The sequence below is a fragment of the Vicugna pacos genome, chromosome 1 (assembly GCF_048564905.1).
Source record: "Vicugna pacos chromosome 1, VicPac4, whole genome shotgun sequence".
In the NCBI taxonomy this organism is placed as follows: domain Eukaryota; kingdom Metazoa; phylum Chordata; class Mammalia; order Artiodactyla; family Camelidae; genus Vicugna; species Vicugna pacos.
Genome location: NC_132987.1, coordinates 66,980,884 through 67,008,334, shown reverse-complemented (window position 1 = coordinate 67,008,334; position 27,451 = coordinate 66,980,884). Strand labels below are relative to the sequence as shown.

The 27,451-nt window shown below is 33.5% G+C and overlaps 1 protein-coding gene across 1 annotated transcript in view; it reads left to right on the top strand.

Moving 5' to 3' along the window:
• Positions 1 to 27,451, top strand: part of STXBP5L (syntaxin binding protein 5L) — a 288,793-nt gene that overhangs the window by 246,365 nt on the left and 14,977 nt on the right. The window contains exons 22-23 of the mRNA XM_031680678.2: positions 20,958 to 21,128; positions 23,188 to 23,427. Of these exons, the coding sequence (XP_031536538.1) occupies positions 20,958 to 21,128; positions 23,188 to 23,427 (411 nt within the window). The remainder of the gene's footprint in view (positions 1 to 20,957; positions 21,129 to 23,187; positions 23,428 to 27,451) is intronic.

Here is a 27,451-nt window from a genome sequence, read left to right as displayed (position 1 = left end):
CATTTATGTTAAAAGATGGGCAAACTACTTGAAGAGTCTTTACCAAAGAGGATATACAAATGGTAAATAAGCACATGAAAACGTACTCTTCATTAGCCACTAGAGGAATGTAAATTTGAACACTAAATACCCATTAGACTACTAAAATTAAAAATACTAGGTTTTGTGCAGCAAAGAAAATCATAAACAATATGAAAAGACAACCTACAGAATAGGAGAAAATACTTGCAAACAATGTGACAGATAAGGGCTTAATTTCCAGAATATACAAACAGCTTATACAACTCAATAACAAAATAAACAAGCCAATCAAAAAATGGGCAGAAGACCTAAACAAACATTTCTCCAGTGAAGACATACAGATGGCCAATAAGCACATGAAAAAATGCTTAATATCAGTAATTATCAGAGAAATGCAAATCCAAACTACAGTGAGGTTATCACCTCACACCAGTCAAATGGCCATCATTAATAATTCCAAAAATGATAAATGCTGGAGAGGGTGTAGAGAAAAGGAAACCCTTCTACACTATTGGTGGGAATGTAGTTTGATGCAGCCATTATGGAAAACAGTATGGAGATTACTTAGCAGTCTAAAAGTAGAGTTACCATAAGATCCAGCAATCCCACTCCTGGGCATATATCCAGAGGATACTCCAATTCAAAAATATACATGCACCCCAATGTTGATAGCAAGATGACTTACAATAGCCAAGACATGGAAGCCACCTAAATACCCACAACAGATGACTGGATAAAGAAGTTGTGGTGTATATATGTAAATATACACAATGGAATATTACTCAGCCATAAAAAATAAAATGATACCATTCGCAGCAACATGGATACACCTGGAGATTGTCATACTAAGTGAAGTACTCCAGAAAGAAAAAGAAAAATGCCATATGTTCTCACTTATATGTGAAATCTTGAAAAAAAAATGAGACATGAACTTATTTGCAAAACAGAAACAGGGTCACAGACATAGATAACAAACTTGTGGTTACTGGGGTGGGAGTAGGGGTGGAGGGTTAAATTGGGAGTTCAGGATTTACAGACACTAACTACTGTATTCGAAATAGATAAACAGCAAGATTCTACTGTATAGCACAGGGAACCATATTCAATACCTTGTGATAAGCCTATAATGAAAAGAATATAAAAAGATATAATATATATATATGTTTAACTGAATCCCTGTGCTGTATACCAGAAATTAACACATTGTAAACTGACTAAATTTAAATTTAAAAATAAATAAATAAAAATACTAGCAAAACTGGGTGATGATAAAGATAACACAGATCAATTGGAACTCTCATACTCTATTGGTAGAAAAGCAAAATGGTAAAACCATTGTAGAAAACAGATCAGCATTTTCTTGGAAAGTTACAATACAATTACCATATTATCTAACAACCCCTATCCTAGGTACCTAGAGAATGAAAACTGAACTTTACTCAAAAATCTGTATACAGAGTTCCTAGCAGCTTTAATTATAAAAATCAAAAAAAAAAAATCCAGATGTCCTTCAGCAGGTGAATAGTTAAACAAAATTTGGCATATTATACCGTGAAATACTATTCAGCAGTAAAAAAGAACAAACTATTAAGATTCACAACTGTATGGATCTCAAGAGAACTGTGCTGAGTGAAAAGAGCTGATCTTAAAAGGTTAAATACTATATGAATCAATTTATATAGCAAACTTGAAATAATAAAATAGAGCTGGAGAACTGATTAGCGTTCGCCAAAATTTAGCAATGGGTGAGGAAAGGAGTAATGTGACTATAAAGGAGTAACAAAGTAGACCCTATTGTGATGGAACAGTTTTGAAGTTTGATTATAGTGGTAGTTACCCAAATCTACACATGTGACAGAATTACATAGACCTATACATACATACACATAAATACACAAATGAGTTCACCTAAAAGTGATAAAATCTGAGTAAGTTCTGTGAATTGTACCAATGTCATCTTGTTCTGATTTTAAACTATATAAAAAGATATTAGTGATGGGGGAAATGGGTAAAGAGTACATGGGACCTCATCTATACTTTAATATATATATTTTTTATTTTTATGCAGATTTTAAAGGTTATACTCCATTTACAGTTATTATAAAATATTGGTTATATTCCTGTGTACAGTATATCCTTGTAGCCTACCCTACACTCAGTAGTTTGTACCTCCCAGTCCCCTACCCCCATATTGCCCACCCTCCACTGGTAACCACTAATTTGTTCTTTGTGAGTCCACTTCCTTGTTGTTATATTCACTAGTTTGTTGTAATTTTTTAGATTCCACATATAAGTGGTATCATACAATATTTGTCTTTCTCTGTTCAACTTACTTCACTTAGCATAATGCCCTCCAAGACCATCCATATTGTTGCAGATGGCAAAATTTCGTTCTTCTTTATGGCTGAGTAGTATTCCATTGTGTGTGTGTGTGTGTGTGTGTGTGTGTGTGTGTGTGTGTGTGTGTGTAGGTAGATAGACATAGACTTAGGTAGACATAGACAGACAGACATTTTTTAATACACCACATCTTCCTTATCCATTCATCTGTTGATGGACACTTAGGTTGCATCCACATCTTGGTAATTATAAATAATGTTGCTATGAACATTGGGGTACATGTATCTCTTTGAATTAGTGTTTTTGGTTTTTTGGATATATACCCAGGAGTGGAACTTCTGGGTCATATGGTAGTTCTAGTCTTAGTTTGAAAAACCTTTGTACTGTTTTCCACAGTGGCTACACCAATTTACATTCCTGCCAACAGTGTATGAGGGTTACCTTTTTATATTTTAATATACTTTATGTTTTAAAGTAATTTTACATATTGCATATTCCCCTTGCCTACCCCCCACACACTCAGCTTCTCCCACTTATTAACATCCTCCATCAGAGTGGTGCATTTGTTATAACTGATGAACATGTATTAATACATCACCATTATCCCAAATGCATAGTTTACACTGGGACTGATGATTACATTGATGTTTTAACATGTATATAATGATGAATACATTCCATTATACAATACATTATAATGTAATATAGAATAGTTTCATTGTTCTAAAAATCTGTGTCAGCCTATTCATCACCTCTTTCCCCTTAATTCCTAGCAACCACAAATCTTTCTACTGTCTCCATAGTCTTGCCTTTTCAAGAATGTCATACATTTGGAATCACACAGTATGTAGTCTTTTCAGATTGAGTTCGTTTAGTAATATGCATTTAGGTTTCCTCTATGCTTTTTTCATAGCTTCATAGCTTATTCCTTTTTAGCACTGAGTAACATTCCATTGTCTGGACGTACCACAGTTTATCCATTCAGGTTTTTGTGTGGACATAAATTTGCAACTTCTTTTGGTAAATTCCAAGGAGCATGATTCCTGAATCATATGTTTAGTTTTTTAAGAAACAAACTATATTCCTACAATCAATGAATGAAAGTTTTTGTTGTTCCACATCCAATTGCTAGCATTTAGTGTTGACAGTGTTTTAGATTTTCACCATTCTAATAGGTGTGTAGTGGCTTCTCATTCTTGTTTTAATTTGAGATTTTAAATATTTTCATATGCTTACTTGCCATCTGTCTTCTTTAGTTTGGTATCTGTTCAGATCGTTTGCCCATTTTTTACTCAGGTTTTGTGTATTTTGGTTAACAGTTCTTTATCAGATGTATCTTTTGCAACTATTTTCTTCTAGTCTGTGGCTTGTCTTCTCATTCTCTTGATAGTGTCTTTTACAAAGCAGTTTTTCATTTTAATGAATTCAAATTTACCAATTTTTTTCTTTTATGGATTGTGCCTTTGGTGTTATATCTAAAAAGTCACCAAACCTAAAGTCATTTACATTTTCTCCTGTATTTTCTTCTAGGAGCTTTATATCATTTTGTGTTTAACATTTAGGACTATGATCCATTTTGAATTAATTTTTGTGAAGTGTGTTAAGTCTGTGTCTAGATTTGTTTTTTGTATATGTACATGTCCAGTTGTTGTAGTACCATTTTTTGAGAAGACTATCTTTTCTCCATTGTATTGCTTTTGCTTCTTTGTCAAAGATCAGTTGACTGTATTTGTGTGGATCTATTTCTAGGCTCTCTATTCTGTTGCAATGATGTATTTATTTTTTTCCACCAATAATATTCTGTCTTCACCACTTTAGGTTTAAAGTCAGTCTTGAAGTCAGATGGCATCAGTCCTATGACTTTGTTCCCCTCCTTCAGTATCATATTGGTCATTCTGGGCCTTTTGCCTCTCCATCTAAACTTCAGAATGTTTGTCAACATCCATGAAATAACTTGCTGAGATTTTTATTGGGATTATGTTGAATCTGTAGATCAAGTTGGGAAGAACTGATGTCTTGACAATATTGAGTTCTCCTATCCATGAACATGGAAGCTCTCTCCACTTGTTTTTCAGTTTCCTCTATCTGTAAGGATTTTTTTGGGGGGTAGTTTTGTAGTTTTCCTCATGTAGATCTTGCACATACTTTTTGGGTCTATAAGTATGTTATTTTTGAGGGTACTAATGTAAACGTTATTGCTTTGAATTTCAAATTCTGTTGCTAGTATATACAAAAGTTTTTGTCCTATATGAATGCTCACAAAAGGGAGACCTCAGCAGAGGAGAATTTTAACACTCAAATAGATAGTATGACCCATTCTATGGATAGCAGTCAGATTATTTCCCAGCTACTCCTGTCATTGCTAAATGGGCTCATAAACAAAGTAGCCATGGTGGCAGGGATGCGGGTTATGCATGGGCTCAGCAACATGGACTTCCGTTCACCAAAGCCAACTTGGCTACAGCCACTGTTAAGTGCCCAGTATGACAAGAGCAAAAATCAATGCTGTTTCCAATATGGCACCATTTCTCAGGTGATCAGTTACTTGGTGGCAGGTTGATTGCACTGAACCACTTTCATCGTGGAAGGAACACTATGTTGTCCTTACTGGAATAGACACTCAGGATATGGATCTACATTTCCTGCATGGAATGCTTCTGCCAAATATATTATCTATGGACTTACAGAATGCTTTATCCATTATTATGATATCCCACACAGCACTGCTTTTCATCACAGAACTCATTTCACAGCAAATGAAGTATGGCAGTGGGCCAATGCTTATGTGGTTCACTGGACTAACAACGTTCCTCACCATGCTAAAGCAACTGGCCGTAAATAGATATTATATATAGATATAGATATAGATATTATATATATAATATTAATATTTTATTAATGTTAGCATGGTATATCTTTCTCCATCTCTTTACTTTTCATCTATATATTCATTTGTATTTAAATTTCTTGTCAATAATACTGGTCTTGTTTTTTGAATCACTTTGACAGTCTCTGTCTTTTAATTAATGTATTTAGACAATTGACATTTAAAGTGATTATATAGTTGGATTAATGTCTACCATAGTTATTTTCTATTCATTGCTCTTGTTCTTTGTTCCTGTATTTTTCTTCCACTTATTTCTTCTTTTTGTGGTTTGAACTGGGCATCTTATATGATTCCTTTCCCATTCCTTTCTTAATTACACTTCTCTTTTTTACTTTTTTTTTAGCAGATGTCCTAGAGTTTGCAATATACATTTACTACTGATACAAGTCCACTTTTAAGTAACACTATACTGTTTCATGGATAGTGCAAGTATCTTATATTAAAAAAGCATTCCTAATATCTCCTCCTTATTCCTTATATTACTACTTCCATTCATTACACTTATCCACAAGCTATATTACTATCCTGTATAATTTTTGGCAACTTGGTGTGGTTATATATTTATTTCAGAATAAAAAGCAAAAGACTTTACTGTTTCTAAAAAAATGTTAAAATGTTATTGTGCCATGGAATACAAAACTCAGTATCTAAATAATAGAAAACAAATAGCAACTAATAACAAAAAATTTACAATGTCTGGCATCCAGGCAATGATACTATGTCAATAGGAAAATACAATTCCTGATAAAGAGAAAATACCAATCAATAGAAACTGACCTAGAAATGACACATAGAATAAAATCAGTGGACAAGAACATTAAGTCAGCTATTGTAAATATACAGATAGTCCTTGATTTAGTGATTCAACTTACAATTTTTCAGCTCTATGATGGTGCAAAAGCAATGCACATTCGGTAGAAACCATACTTCAAATTTTGAATCTTGATCTTTTCCCAAGCTAGCAATGTGTAGTACAATCATCTCTCAAGATGCTAGGCAGCAGCATTGGGCCACAGCTCCCAGTCAACCACATAATCATGAGGGTTAACAATTGATACACTTCCAATCATTCTGTACCCATACAAACATTCTGTTTTTCACCATAAGTACAATATTCAATAAAAAAATTTATAAATTATTATAAAAGGCTTTGTGTAAAATAATTTTGCTCAGCTGTAGGCTAGTAAGTGTTCTGAACATCTTAAAGGTAGGCTAGGCTAAGCTATGATGTTTGACAGGCTAGGTGTATTAAATTCATTTTTGACTTAGGATATTTTCAATTTACAATGGGTTTATCAGGATGTAATCTCATCATAACTTAAAGAAGATTTGTATTTCATATATTCAAGGAGATAGAAGAAAGCACCAGTATGTTAAGAGACATGGGAAATATAAAAAAGATCTGAGTTAAACTTCTAGAAGTAAAATATACACCAGATGGGATGAACAACAGAATTGACACTGAAAAAGAAAAATTACTGAACTCAAAGATGTGCCACTCAAAATGAAACAGAGGGAAAAACCAGAATCAGTGAACAGAGAATGAGTCAGCTATTGTCCAACTTCAAGCTGCTTAATAAACATACAATAGGAGTCCCAGGAAAGGATAGAGATGATGGGACAAAAAAATGTTTGAAAAAGTAATGCCAAAAATCTTTCTAATTTGATGAACATGTAAATCCACAGATCAAAGAAGGTTAATGAACTATGAACTTCAAGTATAAGAAACATGAAGAAAATTACACCAAAGCACGTCATAATCAAAATTTGTAAAAAAAAAAAAAAAAGCCAACAGCAATAAAATGTGTGTGTGTGTATATATACATATATATACATGTATGTATAAACACATAGAGGAACAAATATAGAAGAGTAACAGCAGACTTCTCAAATTATATGAACTAACAGACAGTGGAAGAACATTTTCAAAGTACTGAAAGAAATTGTCAATCCACAATTCTATACTTGATAAAGTATCATTAAAAAATGAAGGTAAAATAGATATTTCACAGACACAAAAGCTTAAAGAATCCAGTATTAGAAAATCAGCACTACAAGAAACATCATAGGAAGCCCTTCAGGAAAAAGGAAAATAATACCAAAAGGAAATCTAGATCTACACAGAAATGGAGAACAATGGAAATGGTAAATACATGGGTAAGTAAAAAATACTTACTTGGTTTGTAAATCTCTAAAAGATAACTGATGACTGGAAACATCCAAATATTCATCAATGGGTAAACAGTTAAACAAATTGTAGCACATCCATACAGTGGAATACTTCTCAGCAATGAAAAGAAATGAGCTCCTGATACACACAACAGCATGTTGGAAATGCAACCTATTCATGGTGAGTGAAAGAAGCCAGACAAAAATCAAGTAAAAACTGTATGATTGCTCTAATACACAATTCTGTGAAATGCAAATTAATGTATAGTAACAGAAAATACATGAGTGGTTGTTGAGGGGAGAGGCCAATGGGGAGAGGTAACATAGAGGGATTACAAGTGTAAATGAGGAAACTGAGGGGAGGTGATGGATGTATTATTTTTAGTGTGAAATTAACAACAGATCAGTGGTTGTCAGTTTTAAATGTGTACAGTTTATTGTATGTCAATTAACCTCAACCTGTGCTGAGGAATGTACTTGACAAATAAGTATCAATTACCCAAGAATGAGGGGGAACAATGTCTTTTTCAGACATCCAAAAACTAGCAGTTTACTGTCTGTGGACTGTTAGTTTACATTTTAAGTACTAGCCAATGCAGTTAAGTAAAGGGCAAATATATTATGTATATGTATTCAAAAGAATGTGATGAAAGTTTTTATATTTATAGGGGATAAAATTTTATACCTGAAATCTCAAAAGAATCAACTTTAAAACTAATACAAAATAGAGTGACTTTTTAATATATGGCTGGTTACAAAATTCATACCCCAGAAGAAAAGGCTTTGCTACAAATAAACAAAAGTCAACTTTAAAATGGGGAAAAACTTATTTATAATGCTATCAAAAAGATAAAATATGTAGTAATAAACTTGAATCCAAAGGATCTATGTGAAAATGATTTTAACCTCTATTAAGGAACATTATAAGACTTGAATTAATAAGATATACATTGCTTTGTTGCTTTTGGACAAGAAGGCTTGAAATTGGTATACAGTTTATATTTTAGAAATAAGTAATTCCACTGAAAATAACTGATTTTTCAGAAGAGTAAAATGGATGATTTAAAAATTCATCTGAAAAAGTAACCATGTAATATAGGCAGGAAATTCTGAAAAACAAGAGTCATAAATGAGGTCTAGCCCCACAAATAAGCTAAATACAGTATAAAATTACAGTCTACAGTTTAAAACAAATTATATAACTATTACTCATACCAGTTTTGGTACAGATGTATAAAAAAAGTTGAATCAGTAGAACAAAACAGAAAATACAGAAAGAGACCCAAAAGCATACAGAAATTTTGTCATTGTAAATAAGTATGCTTGAAAGTCAGGTAGGTCATTCAATAAATAAAGATAGGTCATTCAAATGTTGTTGGGATGACTAACCTAGGCATCTGAAAAATAATCTCCTTAAACCAAAGTAAGTTCCCATAATAAAAAATATAAATGTACAGAGAGAAACCATAAAAATGCTAGAAAAAGACATGAGAAATATATATTAAAATATTCTTGGAGTAAAGAAGGCTTTGCTAAAGATGACATAAAATTCAGTACCAATATAAAAACAAAACAAATGGTTGATAAATTTCATTATGTAAAAATAGAGTAAAAAGATAAAGGACAGCCTGCAATAAATCTGACAGATAAGACTAGTTTCTATAATGTGCAAAGTGCTCATACATTAAAAACAAGGAAGAAAACACTAGAAAAATTTACAAAGGTTAAGTACTGGTAGTTCACTGAGAAAGAAATATGTGTCTTTAAAATAAACTAAAATGTGTCCAATACTCATTATTAAAGAAATGAATATTAAACAGTATTTTTCCCATCAACAAATATCAAAGTATTGTACAAAGCAAAATTTTGGTGGAGATATGAGGAGACTAGAGTTCTTATATACTGTTGGTGGGAATGTAAATTAGTTAAACCATTTTGGAAACCATTTGCAATCAAAGTCTAAAATGCATACTTTTTTTTTTCCTTTTGTTGGTGGAGGTAGATAATTGTTTTTATTCATTTTCTTTTATTTATTTACTTTTAAAAAAAATTTAACAGAGGTATGGGGGATTGAACCCAGCACCCTCATGCATGCTAAGCATGCACTTTACCACTGAGCTATAACCGCCACCTTAAAATGCATATTCTTTTGCCAAGCAATTTCAATTCTGAGAATTCATTCTACAGATATAATCACACATGTTTACAAAGAAGTATTACTATGATCATTAAAGTTTGTTTTGAGATAGTGAAAGACTGAAAGCCTAATGCCCATTAATAAAGAAATAGTCAAATTAATTGTTGAATAGCCCTAAAAACAAAAAACTCATAAGCTTTTTCAAAGTTTAGGTAAATTTGTTCATACTGGGAGGGAAGGATGATTTTACCCACATGCATATATCTTTTAGACACCAGTATCAAATGTCAGGAATAAAAAGATTTTCTTAAGAAATGAGTAATTTAGAAACTCAAGATTTAATCTTTTTGGAGACTATATTTAGACAAACTTCTTTCTTATTTGGTTACCTCAGCATACATCGTGGGTTTTTGTTTTTTGGTTTTTTTTTTTTTTACCTCTTTCTTCCCACTCATTGTGGGACTGGATGTGAACAATTACTCATATGGCTCAAGATGTCAGTTTGCTTCTTCAGCATCAATCAAGATATACTGGCATTTTAATGTTACAATTTATTGTTATTTCAAGTTATGGCCCAAGATGACAACATAGGAGACTTCTAAAGTGATACACCAAATCTACAGCTACACATGGAGCAATTTCCTCTGAAAGAAGTCCAAAACTAGCTGACTGACTTCTCAAGATTCGATGAAGGAGAAAATACCCACAGGTAAATGGGTCTTGGCATACCCTCAAATACTGGGAGCCACTAAGAACAAAAATGAGCTTGGACAATCCCAAAGGATTGAGAGACCACCAAGAGCTCCTGCCAGGCTGAATGATAATGTTCACCTCCTATAGAAGGCCACTCCATCAAGCCTAGAAGAGGTGGCTGTTTTGAATATTGTAAAACCAACACTAAGAGTCAAAGAAAAGGAAGAAGCAGGAATATAATCCAAACAAGAGAAAAAGATGAAACTCCAGAAATAGGCCTTAATGAAACAAAGATAAATGACTTACCTATGGTAATGGTAATAAGGATGCTTACCAAGTTCAGAAGTGCAATGCATTGAATGAAGTGAGAATTTAAACAAAGAGATAGAAAATACATCCAAGTACCTACCAAACAGAAATCACAGACCTGAAGAATACAATTACTGCACAGTAAAATTTAATAGAAGGCTTCAACAATAGACTAGATGAAGCAGAAAAAGGATCAATGGAACTCTAAGACAGGACAGTGGATTTCATACAATCAGAGAAGAAAAGAATGAAAAAAGAAGATTACTTAAGGGACTTACAGGACAACATTAAGTGGGCCAGGATTCATATTATAGGGATCCCAGATGGAGAAAAGAGAAAGAAAAGAAAGAAACTTATTTGAAGAAATAATGGCTGAAAACGTCCCTAATCTGGGGAAGGAAACACATTCGGATCCAGGAAGCCCAGAAAGTTCAAAATAAGATAAATCTGAAGAGATCTATACCAAGATACATAATTGTCAAAAATTAAAGACAAGGAAAGAATGTTAAAAGCAACAAGAGCAAGATAGCATGTTACATACAATGGAATTTCCCATAAGACCATAATGTGTAGACCATAATGGAGTCGCATGATAAATTCAAAGTGCTGACAGAAAAAAAAAATGCCAACCAAGAAACCTCTACCTGGCAAAGTTGTCCTTCAGAACTGAAGTAGAGGTAAAGAATCTTCTAGACAAGTGAAAGCAGAAAGAGTTCTTCACCACTAGACCAGCCTGCAAATATTATTAAAGGTATTTCTTTAATTTGAAGCAAAAGAGTGTTAATTAGTAACAGGAAAACATATAAAAGTATAAACCCCACTGGTAAAGGTAAATATATAGTAACATTAAGAATAATTTAATGCTGTAATGGAGGTAGGTCGATCACTTATAAAGCTAGTATGAAGGCTAAAAGACAAAAATAGTAAAAATAACTATAGCTAAAATAATTTACTAGTGGATACACAAGATAAAAAGATGTAAATTGTGGCATCAAAACACACAAATGTGGGAGGGAGGGTAAAAATGTACAGTTTTAGAATGCATTTGAACTTAAGTTGTTATGGACTTAAAATAGACTGTTATAAATATGTTTGTATACCTAAAACTAATATAGTCATCCCTTGGTATCCAACGGGGATTAGTTCTAGGACTCCCTGCAGATACCAAAATCTGCAGATGCCCAAATCCTTTATATAAAATGGCATAGTACAGTCAGCCCTCTGTATCTGAGGGTTCTATGGTTGGTTGAATCCATGGCTGAGGAAACCATGGATACAGAGGTACAGTGTTCTATGTCAAAGAAATACATCAAGTTTGAAGCAACTGAAATAAATAACTAATGTTTTATATAAGCCTCATGGTAGCCACAAAACAAAAACCTATACTAGATAACACTAAAGAGAAAGGAATCTAAGCACACCACTACAGAAAAAGCACTACAGAAAAGCATCCAATCACAATGGAAGAGAACAAAAGAAGAAAGGAACAAAGCAATTGTAAAACAGCCAGAAAACAATTAACAAAGTGGCAATAAGTACATACCTATCAATAGTAAGTCTAAAAATAAATGGACTAAACTATTCAATCAAAAGACAAAAAGTGGCTGAATGGATTAAAAAAAAAAACAAGATACAGGTATATGCTGCCTACAAGAGACTCACTTTCATTTTAAATACACATAAGATAGAGACTAAAGGGGTGGAAAAAGATATTTCATTTCATGCAAATGGTAAACAAAAGAAAGCAAGGTGGCTATACTCGTAATAAATAAAAAAGACTTTAAATCAAGGATTATCACAAGAAACAGAGAAGGTCATTAAATAATGGTAAAGGAGTCAATTCAACAAGAGGATATAATATTTCTAAATATCTAGGCACCCAACTTAGGAGCACTTAAATATATAAAGCAAATATTAGTAGACATAAAGAGAGAAATAAACAATACAAATAGTGGGAAAATATCCCACTTTCATCAATGGACAGTTCATCAGACAAAAAAAAAAATCAATAAAGCAACATGGGATTTAAATGACACATTAGACCAGATGAACATAACTGACATTTACAAAACATTCCATCCAAAAGAAACAGAATACATAGTCTTTTCAAGCACATTGGGAACATTCACCAGAATAAATCGTATCTTAGGCCACAAAAGGAGTCTTAATAAATGTAAGAAGATTGAAATCATATCAAGTCCTTTTTCTGACCACAGTGTTAGGAAATTAGAAATCAATTACAAGAAGAAAACTGGAAAATTCATAAGTATACAGAGATTAAACAACATGCTTCTGAACAACCAGTGTGTCAAAGAAGAAATGAAATGAAAAAATTAAAAAATCTTGACACAAGTGAAAATGGAAATACAACACACCAAAACTTATGGTATGCAGCAAAATCATTTCTAAGAGGGAAGTTCATAGTGATAAATACCTACATTAAGAAACAAGAAAATTTCAAACAATACAACTTTATACCTCAAGAACTAGAAAAAGGGCAAATGAAGCCAAAATTAGTAGAAGGAAATAAAGATCAGAGCAGAAATAAATAAAATAGAGACTAAAACAATGGTAGGAAAGATCAATGAAAGAGCTGGTTTTTTGAAAAGATAAAATATACAAACCTTAGCCAGTTTCACCGAAGAAGATATAAGCCTAAAATAAATAAAATCAGAAAGAGGAGACATTACAAATGATACCACAAAAATAAAAGAGATTGTAAGATCCTACTATGAACAACTGCATGCCAATAAATTGGAGAACCTAGAAGAAATGGATACATTCTTTAAAAATACAACCTTTCAGGACCAAATCATGAATAGAAAATCTGAATAGACCAATTACTAATAAAGAGATTAAATTAGTAATCAAAACCTAACAAAAGTCCAGAACCAGATGGCTTCACTGGTGAATTCTAACAAACATTTAAAGAAGAATTATTAACAACACTTCTCAACTTCTTCCAAAAAAATAGAGATGGAACACTTCAAACTCATTTTACAAGGCCAAGATTACCTGGATACCAAAGACAGAAAAGGACACTATAAGTGATGAAAATAGCAGGCCAATATCTCTGATGAGCATACATACAAAGTCGTCAAATATTATCAAAAGTCAACAATACTTCAAGAAGATCTTATGATCAAGTAGGATTTATTCCACAGATGAAAGGATGGGTCAGCATCTGTAATTAATGCAATATATAGTAACAAAAAGGAAGAATAAAATGATATGATCTTCTCAATAGATGCAGGAAAAGCATTTGATAAAATTCAGTATCTATTTTTAATAAAAATTCACAACAAAGTGGGCATGGAGGGAATGTGCCTCAACATAATAAAGACCATATATGACAAGGCCACAACATACTCAGCCATGAAAAACTGAAAGCTTTTCCTCTAAGTTCAGGAACAAGACAAGTATGCCCATTCTCACCACTTTCATTCAACAGAGTACTGGAAGTTCTAGCCAGAGCAATAAGGCAAAAATAAATTAAGGGCATCTGAGTCAGAATGGAAGAAATAAAATTTTACTTTCAGATGACATAATATTTATAGAAGATCCTAAATAACTCCACCAAAAACTGGTAGAACTCATCAACAAATGCAGCAAAGCTCCAAGATAGAAAATCAATATACTAATCAACTGCATTTCTATGCATCAACAACAAACTATCAGAGAAATTAAGAAAACAATCCCATTTACAATCACAATAAGAATAAAATTCCTAAGAATAGATTTTAACCAGAGTTGAAATAGCTGTACATTGAAAATTATGACGTTAATGAAAGAAATTAAATAAGTCACAAATAAATGGAAAGATATTCCATGCTCATAAATTGGAAGAATTAGTATTTCTTTGATGTTGGTACTGGATATTGAACCCAAGACCTCATGCATGCGAAGCACGTGCTCGACAACTGAGCTACACCCCTCCCCACCCCCAATACTGTAAAAATGTTCATACAACCCAAAGCAATATACAGATTTAATGCAATACTCTATCAAAATTCCAGTGGTATTTTTTTTATAGAAATAGAGCAATCTTAAAATTTGAATGGAACCACAGAAGACCCCAAATAGTCAAAGTAATCTTGAGAAAGAAGAACAAAACTAGAGCCATCACACTCCCTGACTTAAGACTATACTGCAATGGTACAGTAATCAAAACAGTATGATATTGGCACAAAAAGACACACAGATCAATGGAACAGAAGAGAGCCCAGAAATAAACTCATACATGTATGGTCAATTAACTTACAACAAAGAAGCTAAGAATATACAATAGGGAAAGCATCTTCTCTGATAAATAGTTCTGGGAAAACTTGACAGCAACATGCAAACGAATGAAACTTGTAGGGAGTGAAACATTCAGTGGTAGAGTGTATGCTTAGCATGCACAAGGTCCTGGGTTCAATCTCCAGTACCATAATTAAAAAAAAAAAAAAAGAATGAAACTTAACCACTATTTTACATCATAAAGAGAAATGACTCAAATGGATTAAAGACTTGAATGTAAGACCTGAAACCATAAAGCAGAAGAAAACATAGGCAATATGCTCTTTGACATCAGTCTTAGCAATATTTTTTTGGATTTCACAACAAAAGCAAAAACAGACTCCATCAAGCTAAAAAGCTTCTGCACAACAAATGAAACCATCAGCAAAAGGCAACCTACAGAACGGGAGAAAATATCTGCAAATCATCTATCTGATAAGGGATTAATATCCAAACTATATAAAGAGGTCATAAAACTCAATAGCAAAACTCAAAAAATCTGATTTTAAAATGGGCAGAGGAACTGAACACTTTTCCTAAGTCAAGATGGAAATGGCCAAGAAGTTCATGAAAAAGTGCTCAACATTACTTACCTTTAGGGAAATGCAAATCAAAACCACAATGAGGTATCACCTCACACATGTTGGAATAGTTATTATCAAGAAGATGAGATAACCAGTATTTATGAGGATGTGGAGGGAAAAACTCTTGTGCATTACTGGTGCACAAATTAGTCCAGTGACTTTGAAAAACAATACAGAGTTTCCTCAAAAAATGAAAAATAGAACTACCACATGACCCAGCAATTCCACTTCTGGGTATATATGATATTAAGATATATCTGCACTCCCATGTTTATTTCATCATTATTCACAATAGCCAAGATATGGAAACAACCTAAGTGTCCATCAACAGATGTATGGATAAAGATGTCACACACACACACACACACACACACACACAGAATGTTATTCAGTCATGAAAAGGGTGAAACTGTACCATTGGTAACAACATGGATGACCTTGAGGGCATTATGTGAAGTGAAGTAAGCCAGACAGTAAAAAACAAATGCTGCATGGTATCACTTACATGTTGACTCTTAAAAAAAAGAAAAAGTCAAACTCATAGAGAGTAAAATAGTGGTTGCCAGGGGCTGATGAGAGGGAAAAATAGGGCAAGATGTGTAAAAGGGTACAAACTTTCAACTATAAGATGAATAAGTTCTGAGGATCTAATGTAAAACATTATGATTATCATGGCAAGGCTGTAATGTATAATGGAAATTTGCTAATAGAGTAGAACTTAAGTGTCTGCACCAAAAAAAAAAAAATATGTGAGGAGGTATGTGAGGAGATGAGTGTGTTAACTAAACTAGATTGTGATAAGTTCTTCCTAGTGTATATGTATATCAAATCAATGTATACTTTAAATATCTGATAATTTTATATGTCAGTTATACCTAAGGCTAAAATTTTAAAAATAAGTCAATTGCTCTCCCAAGTTAAAACATTCTGCTCATCAGTGACAAAGCCTAAGGCAGCGTTTCAGTAAAAGATCATTTTCTGAAAGACTGTAAATTTCAGCCCCAAAAGTTTTTAAACATTCAGTTAAATAAATGCAATAGAAATTAAACTTGAAAAAAAAGGGAAATTAGTAAACAGGAAGAAGCCCTTTGAAACCTTGGATTTCAGAGAATAAACATTCAGCTGAGTATAAACATGAAATTGTTCAAAGCATTTTAGCTTTGACAATGAAATCATAGCCATGAAAACTTTACTGCAGAAGAGTCCAATTAAAACTGGGAATAAAAATTAAGCTGACTTCAAGGAGAGGACTGTGATTTAGTCCCTTTGGGCCTTCAGCTTAAAATTCTTCAGAAAAAAGTCCTAAAAATGTAAGAGCTTAAACACCTCAGAAGTGTCAGCAAAAAATTAGAGAAAGATGATATAAGTTATTACTTTTTTGACAGTTAAAAAAAAACACTGACATAAAGACAAAACTCATGTAAACCTCAGTTTTAGTGACTATAATGGCAGAGATACCCTGCTATACCAGGTCACCAGTCACACAGCTCCTAGCATGTTGTCCCCAGTGTCATCAATGCTGAGCCACTGACAGCCATGTCCTAACCGAAACAGAACTTCACTCCAGTGTGGTTGTGCACTGTTTTTGGCTGCAAAGTTTTGAGTATACCTCACAGGTTCTCCCTGAGATTGTAAGCTGCCTAATATCCTTTAGTAAATTATTTTCCTACTTAAACAAATTGATCAAGCAAACAATAACATTAAGTCAATAAACAAATCAAGTTCTCAAACCAGAGTTATATAACTAATGATTAAGAAGGGAGGGAGGGAAAGAGGAGTTACCTCAACTATAAAAGCAAGCAAAGGTAAAGTACTGTAGGTTTTCAAACATTTTAACCAACTGTTCGATTTGGCTCTATTTTATATAGTTAAATGCAAATTTATTTATTTTCATGAAGTTTAAATTCAATGCTTATTTTGATTTAGTATTATGTTCAACATTTATTTCACCATAGAATCACCCTCTGTGGCATAGGCATAATACTAATATTCATTGTCTAGGAATTGTATGGCATATTAGAGAGCTTAACAAGACTAGTTTACCAAGTATTAAATTAAATCTTCATTTACATACTTCTGTAATGCTTAGGCAAGGACTATGTTAAAATAATTTCAATGGGAGGCAATAAGCCATTTTTCAGTAAATCACTCTTGTACCTTACTCTATACAATACACTAAAATAAATCTTGACTTAAAGATACAAGAGAAATCAGCTAATTTAAAGAAATTTGTAATTTTGGGGGGGAGGGAATCGTCTGTAAAATAAAGAATAACAATTTCCCATTTGCTTTAATCTGCTTATTACAAGGTTGAACTTTTTTAGAATGTTAAATTTTCTCTAAATGGCATAGAGCACTACAGCTGGGCTAAAACATCACTGTAATCAGGGAGCAGTTGTAGGAAACAGAAACCATTCTAGTTCTATTATGTAGAAAGTGATTTAATACAAGAAACTAGATGCACATCAAGTCATTGAAAGGTTGGAGACGTAAACTCTAAATTTAGACTACAGGTATGACTTTCAGAATATGGTCATCAAACAGATTCACTGTGGAAGAAGACACCTTTGCTACTGTTAGAAACAAAATCAGAAGACTACTGTCAATCAATTATTGAACTGAAGAGCATATTGTTATAATACAATATAATATATACACACACATATACACACATACTACAGCTGCCTCTTGACATACAAAAAACTTGTGACTGGACACTGGAATGAAAGTAAAATCTCCATTGGAATAACACCAAAGCAGCAGAAATACTGCTTCCATTCATTTTCAAAATCACTTGCCAGACTTTTTGAAGCCCTAAGCCACTATGTTAAAAAGGCCACCATGCTGTGAGGAAGCCCAAGACTCCTAAAGAAGTCATTGACTTTCCCAAATGAGCTCAAACTTTGCATCATTCTAGCCCAGACACGTGAGTAAAGAAGCCTGCAAAGGATTCCAAGCCCTAGGTATTCAAGCATTCCCAGCTGATACCCCAGACCTTATGGATGTAATATCCCCACCTTGCCTTAGTCTAAGTCCTTGCCCACAGAATCTGTAAGTATAATAAAATGGTAGTTATTTTACATTATTAACATTTGGAGCGGTTTTTATGCAACAAGAGTGAACCAAAACACATAATATAGATATTTTATAAGTTTCAACAAGCATTTCAGAAACATTTTTAAAGATTTTAATACTGTATTATGTGATATTTACCACTCTTTACCTAAAACTTTATGCTTAATTGTAAAGGGTGGCTTGTTTCCAATTTTTATCTATAATAACTAAAACACAGTGAATACTTTTGTTGATAGAGATTTTTATGTTTCTTTTGTATTTAGAAATTATTATTTCTTTATCATAAATATCCAGAATGACTGTGGCTGGGCTATAACCAAATTTCTTTATATTTTGTATCAGTTCATATCTATCTTGAATATTTACTGTGGTGAAAAAATTTTCAAGCAAACTCACTTCCAGATACTTAAAAAAAAATGTTTAATAGAAATCCTTTAAATAAATCAGTCCTCTTGAAAACAGAAGGATATGGCAAAAAAATCTGGGCTGCCCATGTGTGGTAATGTCAGCCAGACCTCATGAGTCAAACATGAGAAGCTGGGGAAAATTTGTCCATACAGCAGGGCAGGGAGGGAAAGAACAGCATGTTGAGTATTCTAGTAATTGATACTGCCCATATTATGAGCTCAAATGAAACAATATTCACATGAAAAGCCACCAAAAGGTGGTAATAGATAGGCAGGGACATTGGCTTAGGAAATCCAAAGAGTCCTAACTGAACAAATTGACTCTTCTCAGAGCACTGCCATATACTCTTGTACCTCGTTAAGAGGATGTGACGAGGGCTGCAATCTGCCCCACATTGCTTTGGAAGAGCCCTAGAACAAGGCATCACACCTGTTGAAGGGGTAACTTTTCCTAACTATTGTACCCAGAATGGGGCTTATTTTTGCAGTTTATACCCCCAAAGTCATTGTCATTTTTTACTTCACTGTCCTTGTTAGTGCCAGCTGTTGCCCTCAATGTTCTTCCTATTTATAAGACTAGATTTGATAGGGAAGCAGGGGTAGAGCTCTTAACTTCTGCTTCCCCATGGCTAACATCATGTGATTGTTTCTGCCTTTCTATCTGGGAAATCTAAGATTTCTGAGATCTGTGTTAATATGGAAGATGACTGGTCCCCAAAGGCTTGGATCTCAATGTGCTTCACACAAGCTACTCCTAAACTCTATTAAATGTCTTCAAAATTGCTACTCCTTATCAAATATTTTAGCTGACCTTGTGGCCCAGTTTTTAAGCATACAGACACTTTGAAAATTTGGATTAGAATCCTGCCTCCATGAGTACTACTTATGTAATGTTAGATAATTTTCTGAACTTTTTTCTGACCAATTTCCTCATCTGCAAAATCAGGATAATACAGCACTACCTTGCATAGTTGTTGTGAAGATTAAATGAGTAATGTGTATAAAATGCCTGGCATTTAAGTATTCAATAATTGTTAACTGTCATTTTTAAAAAATAGTAAAACACACTAGTGCATTTAAATGGTGAAACTTAATTCTCATCCTTGCACTAGGTACAAGGGAATCCAGGGAATGTGTAATTTTTTTCAAACTCTTCATTACAGAAAGGCTGTACCAGAGTGGATACTGAGTGCCAGTTCTCTATGTCCAACATGGACATTAAACATGATTCTTCTTCATTTAACTCTGCTATCCTTTGGATGACTAAAGAAGCACATTTAAAAATGCATTCTAAATATTGTAGAACTATGAGATGATATTTCAAATATGTAGCATTAAGAACATTTTAGTGCAGTTATTTCCAAGTTTTTAAATTGTATCAAAACAGAACTAAACTCACAAGTTCTAAATAAATAAATACTATTGCCTTATCACATGAGCAGTTTTAATACTCTGGAACAAGAATGGCAATTATTCATTTTTGTTCAGAGTTTACCATTTATCAGTAAGTATTCTGGCATGTGACATATGTTATCACAAAAACTCCATGAGGTAGATAATAGTCCCAGTTTACAGAAGAGGAAACTAAAATGTGAACGTCTTTAATAATTTGTACAACTAGTAAGTAGTAGAACTGGGATTTGAGTCTGGCTGTAGAGTCAATATTCTTAAATGCCATTCTCAACTTCATGGTAAAATGCTTCCTTTCTGTGTTTTAAACTCTAAGCACTTGAAAATAGGTGTATATTTAAATTATGCCAAATAAAGTCCACTACTATAACCTATTTTGTATTGCCATTAAATGGTAGAATACATAATGGGGACATAGAACAAATTTTGAACTATGTTAACTAGTCAAATTAAATGATGAACTTATATTTAATAACTATGAAAAATTTGGCTAGCTACTGCAATTTTGACTAAATACTGAAATAGTGAGCCATCTTTTTATAGTTTGATAAAAAGGAATTCTCACTTTTCATTTATAATCTACTCACTTGGATTCATTTATATTAAGATTTAATTATGATATTTATGCTGCCTTCTTCTCTGTACAGATCATGTAAATGGACATTGCACAAGTCCAACTTCTCAGAGTTGCAGTTCTGGAAAACGTCTTTCTAGTGCTGACGTTTCAAAAGTAAATCGCTGGGGTCCAGGAAGACCGCCATTTCGAAAAGCACAGTCAGCTGCTTGCATGGAGATTTCCTTACCAGTCACAACAGAAGGTATGTTAAACATACACATTTAAAATTTGACATTCCATAGTAATGGTAGCTGGACAATAAGGGAATAGTGGTCACATGTAAGAGACTGAAAACTATACTCAACTCTAGACAACAAGTAACTGAGCACCTGGTTGGGCTGTGGCCATGACTCCAGATCCATTTTTCCCAACACCTCTTTCAACCCTAAAACCAGAATGGCTCCATTTATGGGTAGGCTCCATGCAAAGTGAGACCTATGCCTTAATTTGTTCTCTACATTCCCAGTTTCTTTCCATCTCAAGGTTTAGCATCTTGGTGTCTCTATCTGTAGAGTTATTTAATGTCTTGTAACCTTAATTTCCTCAACTGCCAAGTGAATGTGACCAAGAAAAAGAGGAGATATTAAATTCTATAGTTTGCAGTCTTCATCTTCACATGTTTTAAAGGGAGGATTACTTGCTTATTTATGAAATTAGTGTAGGGTCAGGAGGTAAAATACAAGAGCCAGAAGCCCAGAAATTAAGAGAGAAAAAAGACTCCTGTAACTGCTGCTGCTGTCTTGCTGATGAAGAGCTTCAGGAAGAGATATAGGAAGAAATCATCTTAGGAGTGTAAGCTATCATAATTCTATGCTATAAAATAATTCCCCATTTACCACATCTCAAAATTTGATAGTAATGATTGTTATTGTTCTTCAAATTTTAAAAATAAATTTCTTAGTTTGTTTCCTTAACATTAATTTACAGTAAATCTGGTCCATGGATAGGCAGATAGTATCTTTCTCACAGCTGTTTATGAGTAGCAACCTTGAATATTGATCAACCATAACCGTGAATGAAAAATTTTTGGAAACTTTAGTTAGGAATGTTGTAATAGAAGCAAAATGTAAAGGTTATTAAAAAAAAAAGTAGCACTCTTCATCAATGGATTGAGAGTTGGGAATTTTGAGTTTTAGACATTTCTGCCTTTAACTTGTTGATTCTGGGAAAATTAGTTAACTCTACATCTCTGTCTCCCAATCTGTAAAATACATAGATTATATCCAAGCTCTCTCTTATATCTAAGCTCTCTTATACCTAGATTCTATTACAAACAATTATTTTTACAAACTTGCAGAGGAATGGAAGGGGGGAAATTAGGAACACTGTCTTTTACTTTGTAGAAAAAGAATAGTCTGAGGAACTTATATTTAGTTTTATTATGTATTGTATATTACCTTTTATAAAAATGAGTCACACTTGAACCTATCAAGAAAGGTGAGCGAAGACAGTAGAAAGAATATGAGAAACTTGTACTCTGGATATAATCTTCCTAATATCATTTACCTGAGATGCTGAGTTTCTGCTTGTTGGAGTGTGCACATGTGTAAGTGCTGATGAGCAGGAGAATCTGAAACTCCTATTTCCTTTAAGCACACTGAAGCCCTCTCAGATTACCACAGTCAGTAGGGTGGCATTGTCTACAGCTCCTTATTTGGCCCTATGCAAACTTAGGACAGAATCTGGATTCAGGGTAGACAGCTTGTAACTAGTTCAGGGAAATGACATTTGCTCTTTAGTCTTGGTGCTAATAGTTCCATTTTTTACAATTGTAATTGCTCCAAATACAGCAAAATTAGGGGAATGTATTCACCACAGAACATTTGTGACCCTTCAGGTAAGTAGCCACGATGTTGTCGGTAAGTTAGAATTGTCAAGAAATCATTAGGAATACTTCCAACAATTAAGAGGAAGGAAGCTTAATTAAAATAGCACACAGAAATTCTTGTAACCTTGACTATTTAGACTAAACATCTCTTTTCTAAACTAGAGAATTTCAACTAACTTACGAGGTAAGGTGTTGAACAGAGAAAAACATAGTGAACTGGAACTCCTCAAGTTCTAGTCCCAGCTCTGCTCTAGTCTCAGTCTCTTCATCTTCAAAATAAGCTGGTGAATTGGATAAGCTGCCTTCCAGATCAGTTAACAAAGAATCAAATTCTACTCCCCTCTCATAATTTTGGTTTTCATGTACTGAGTCTGACTTTACTTGTTCTGGAAATACGCTAAAAACTTAATTTTTGTTTTTTAAATTTCCATAGAAAGTCGAGAAAATTCCTATAATCGTTCTAGAAGCTCTAGCATCTCCAGCATTGACAAAGATTCCAAAGAGGCAATTACAGCACTATACTTCATGGAGTCCTTTGCTCGGAAAAATGACTCTACTATCTCCCCTTGTTTGTTTGTTGGAACTAGTCTGGGAATGGTGTTAATCATATCCCTAAACCTACCTTCAGCAGAGGAACAAAGATTTACAGAGCCAGTCATGGTATTGCCAACTGGTAAGAATTTTTATTTATTCCTTCACTGCTTTTTCAAATTTAGATATGTGGTATTGAAAAACATTTATTTATATTGACCTGGAGCAAAGATTTAAGTATTCTGCATAATAACAACTACTGAGAATTTTATAAATCATATACTATCCTAACTATTGCAGCTTATCCTTCCTGCAGGGTAAAATAGTCACTCATTTCTGTGGTTGACTCAGCCTAAACAATGCCTTGGAGAGTAAGTGCTTGAAAAGCATTGAGAAAAGCCTTAATGCAAAAGTTAAATTTTTTTTTTTAATGAATTAAAGCTTTTCTCCAAAGTTTCATGCCAGATCAGAACCTGTGAGTGTTTTTACATCATCCTTGAACTCAGGATGGTTAGGCTAGAAGCAATCTGACTTGAGGTAACTGAATTCTTTGGTAATCTTCCCATCTTGTTTCAAAGCCATGCCACACAATTTCTTCCTTTTATTTTTGTGCCTAGAGAATTTGACCCACGTTATGAGCATTGTTGCTGAAGTATATGCTGTATTCTCTTCCTATTTGAATTTATCTTTTTCCTTTTGAAGATGAGATGTGTGATTCCTTCTGTTACTCCTTTGAGTATTTTACAGTTTGTCAATAACTTTTACTGTCTCTCTCCTACATATTAAAAAAACTTTCTGAAAAACATTTCTTAAAAAGAATTTTTATAAATATACAGGATAAGGGGTTTTGTTTAAAAATACATGTATGGTAGGTTAGACAGTTGTGTTTAGGTTAGACAGAGTTGTGTTTTTGTTAACTGGTGTGCTAAATTCATATAGGTGGACTGTTATTTATCATAGGTAGAATAGTCAGCACTCTACTAGTGTGCCAAGTTCAGATAAACCTACTTTGTCTGTGTGTGGCTTAAACAACAGAAGTTTACTTTCTCACATTTCTGGAGGCCCAAGATTAAGGTGTCGGCAGGTCTGGTTTCTTCTGGGGCCTCTCCCTGGCTCGTAGTTGGCCATCCTCTCACCTATTCTTACATGACTGTCCCTCTGTATGCATGTACCCCTGGTATCTCCCCGAGTATCGTGATCTCTTCTTCTTAGAAAGACATTTGATAGTTTGATGAGGGCCCTCCCTATTAGCCTCATTTTATCTTAATCACCTATTTAAAGGCTGTCTCAGATGTGGTCACATTCTGAGGTACTGGGGTTTAGGCCTTCAAGATTCAAATTTGGAGGGGGGCAGTGTACAAAATCTAGCCCATAAAATGCATTATATTTTAAACGTTAATCTGTTAGGATCACTATATACTAGTTGTAAAGCTTGCAATAACCTAGACATGGTAGTGACTGAAATAAATCTCACTAAACCCATATTTCACAAAAGAAAATCTTTTACTATATTCCTAATTTTAAGGAAATATGTACAATTCTCTTATACTGGTTGAGAGACAGCCAGATCAGTAAGGTCATTATGAATTTTTAAGTATTAATTCAATCCATTATTTAACTCAATAAATTGTTATGCAGATTGAATACCTAGTATGTGCCAGGCATTCCTCACAAATTTAAGGTAAAAGTCAAACTTCTACATACACAACTTCACAACTTTCAGTGAAAGACAATTTTCTAAGAGATATTCCAACAAATACGGTTTTATTTTTGAACAAAAATCATGATGTGATATGCCTTTTTTTCCCTCTAAAGTGCTGATGCTTCAATTTTGTAATTGTTAAAAAATCAAAATACAGAGGAAAGTAAATAAAATTCTGCCACAAGAAAATTCCCTTCTTCTCAGTCCCATCTCCCTCTCCACAATTTTGCCTCTAGGAATTTTACTCTCCGAAATTTTCTGAGATTCTAATTTTAAAGTACCTTCATTGAAGTATGACTGGCATACAGAAAGCTGTACATATTTAATGCATACAACTTGATGAGTTTGGAGATAAGTATACATACATGAAACCATGACCACAATCTATGCCATAAACATATGCATCACCTCCAAGAGTTTCCTACCCTCTAATTTTTTGAGACTCATTTTAAATTGCATCTCATTTCTACTTAATGCTTTGTGCTGCCAACTTCAAATTATTCTGAATTGTAACTATCAATTCTGCCACATGAAGTGCCTATCAGTTTTGTTAAAAAAAAAACAAACCCGACTATCTTCATGCCTCATGATCAAACTCAAGATTTAAACTCATGATTAAACTAAAGAATCTCCATAATTAATTCTATTCAGCCCTGAACTGGTCTTTTTCCTACTCTCCCATTTCTGTTAATAGTGCCATACTACTACCTAAATGACTTCCATCACATCAGTTTCTTTTCTGATCCCTTTTACTTACTGCCTCCCAACTGGTCTTATTCCAGTATTGTTTTCATTACCTAATTTCTATGCACCATATTCTCTGGTATTTTTCACTTACCCATAGAAGCAATTTCTTGGAAATCAACAATCTCTCTAAGCTCAGCCTTACTCTACCTCTCTAATTTCCTGCTACTTCCAAGCACCAGCTCCTCGGTCCAGCCAATCTTATTTCCTCACTTCCCTTTTCTCTTTTCCACCTGTCAATCATCTATCATCAGTAAATGTCATATGAACTTTTATGTTTGTTGTCAAAATTTCAGAAAACATGTATCAAGTTTCTTAGGAGCTATATGATTTGGAAAAATTTTCTATAGAATGGCTTTTGCCTCCCACATTTCAAATTTCAAATCTTGTTTGCTCTACATTATCTATATATATTTCTAATGTTGACATAATATATAATTTGTAATATGATCTTCAGCTCTGCATTTTCATGTCCGATTTTTGCTAACTTGCATCAGGGCAGTAGGAGATTTCTGGGAGCCATTCCTATACCTTGAAAGCTTGCAGGAACCTAGACATGGTAGTGACTGAAATAAATCTCACTAAGCCCAAGCTAAATGTACCCCCATCTTAATTTCCCCTTGTCCAAATTCCTGAAATGCCTATTCACTACAATGTCACCTAGCTGGAAGAAAATTAGAGTGGAAAGAGAAAGACATTTAACTTGATTGTGGTTAAAGTATTTTAGTCTCACAAATTTAATAAAAACACAAACACATGCCTCACTTAAAGAATCGAAAAAAAGAAAAAAGACGACCCTAATGAACTTATCTACAAAACAGAAACAGACTCATAGACATAGAAAACAAACTTATGGTTGCCGAGGGGGAAAGGGATGGGAAGGGATAAATTGGGAGTTCGAGATTTGCAAATATTAACTACTATATGTAAAATAAATAAACAAGTTTCCTCTGTATAGCACAAGGAACTATATTCAATATCTTGTAGTAACCTATAATGAGAAAGAATATGAAAACAAATACATGTATGTGTATGTATGGCTGAAACATTATGCTGTACACCAGAAACTGACACATTGTAAACTGACTATACTTCAATAAAAAATAAAGGGCTGATAAAGAAAAATTTAAAATGTAAAAGCAATAAAGATTCATGTAAATGGACTTACCTCATATTTTCTCTAAATTTTCCTCCTCTTGTTACTAAGGATGTGATTTTAACTAATTCAGTTTCTGATTACCTATTACGTAAGCTTAGATACTTGTTTTCATGTGTATGTTCTCAACATTAATGCTATGCAAAAGTATACCCGAGATAATCTTCTTGCTTTTTTAATTATTCTTTTTCTTTCAGTGTTCTTGTGTTGTCCTTTGCCTGCTGGCAAAAATACCTTCTAGACTTACCCTCTAGTCTAGATTTTTCCCAGGCCACTTCCTATGTCAGAGTTACTTGCCTGCATTTTAATTCCTTTGTAGTCCAGTTCTCTAATGAAGAACAATTAAATTAATGTATGCAAATATGAAAATGAGTTAATGTGCTATCTCACAGATACAATATGAAACCAGTTAACATGTTTTGTCTGGAAATCACGTTTAGTTAAAATGAGGATACAGTTATTAATCTTAAGTCTAATACAATGAAATTTCCCATCAAGGTTTAAAGTATTTAGTTAGGGCCTTTCCATGTAAGATGTGTGTAATTCAAACATTTGTGAAATTTA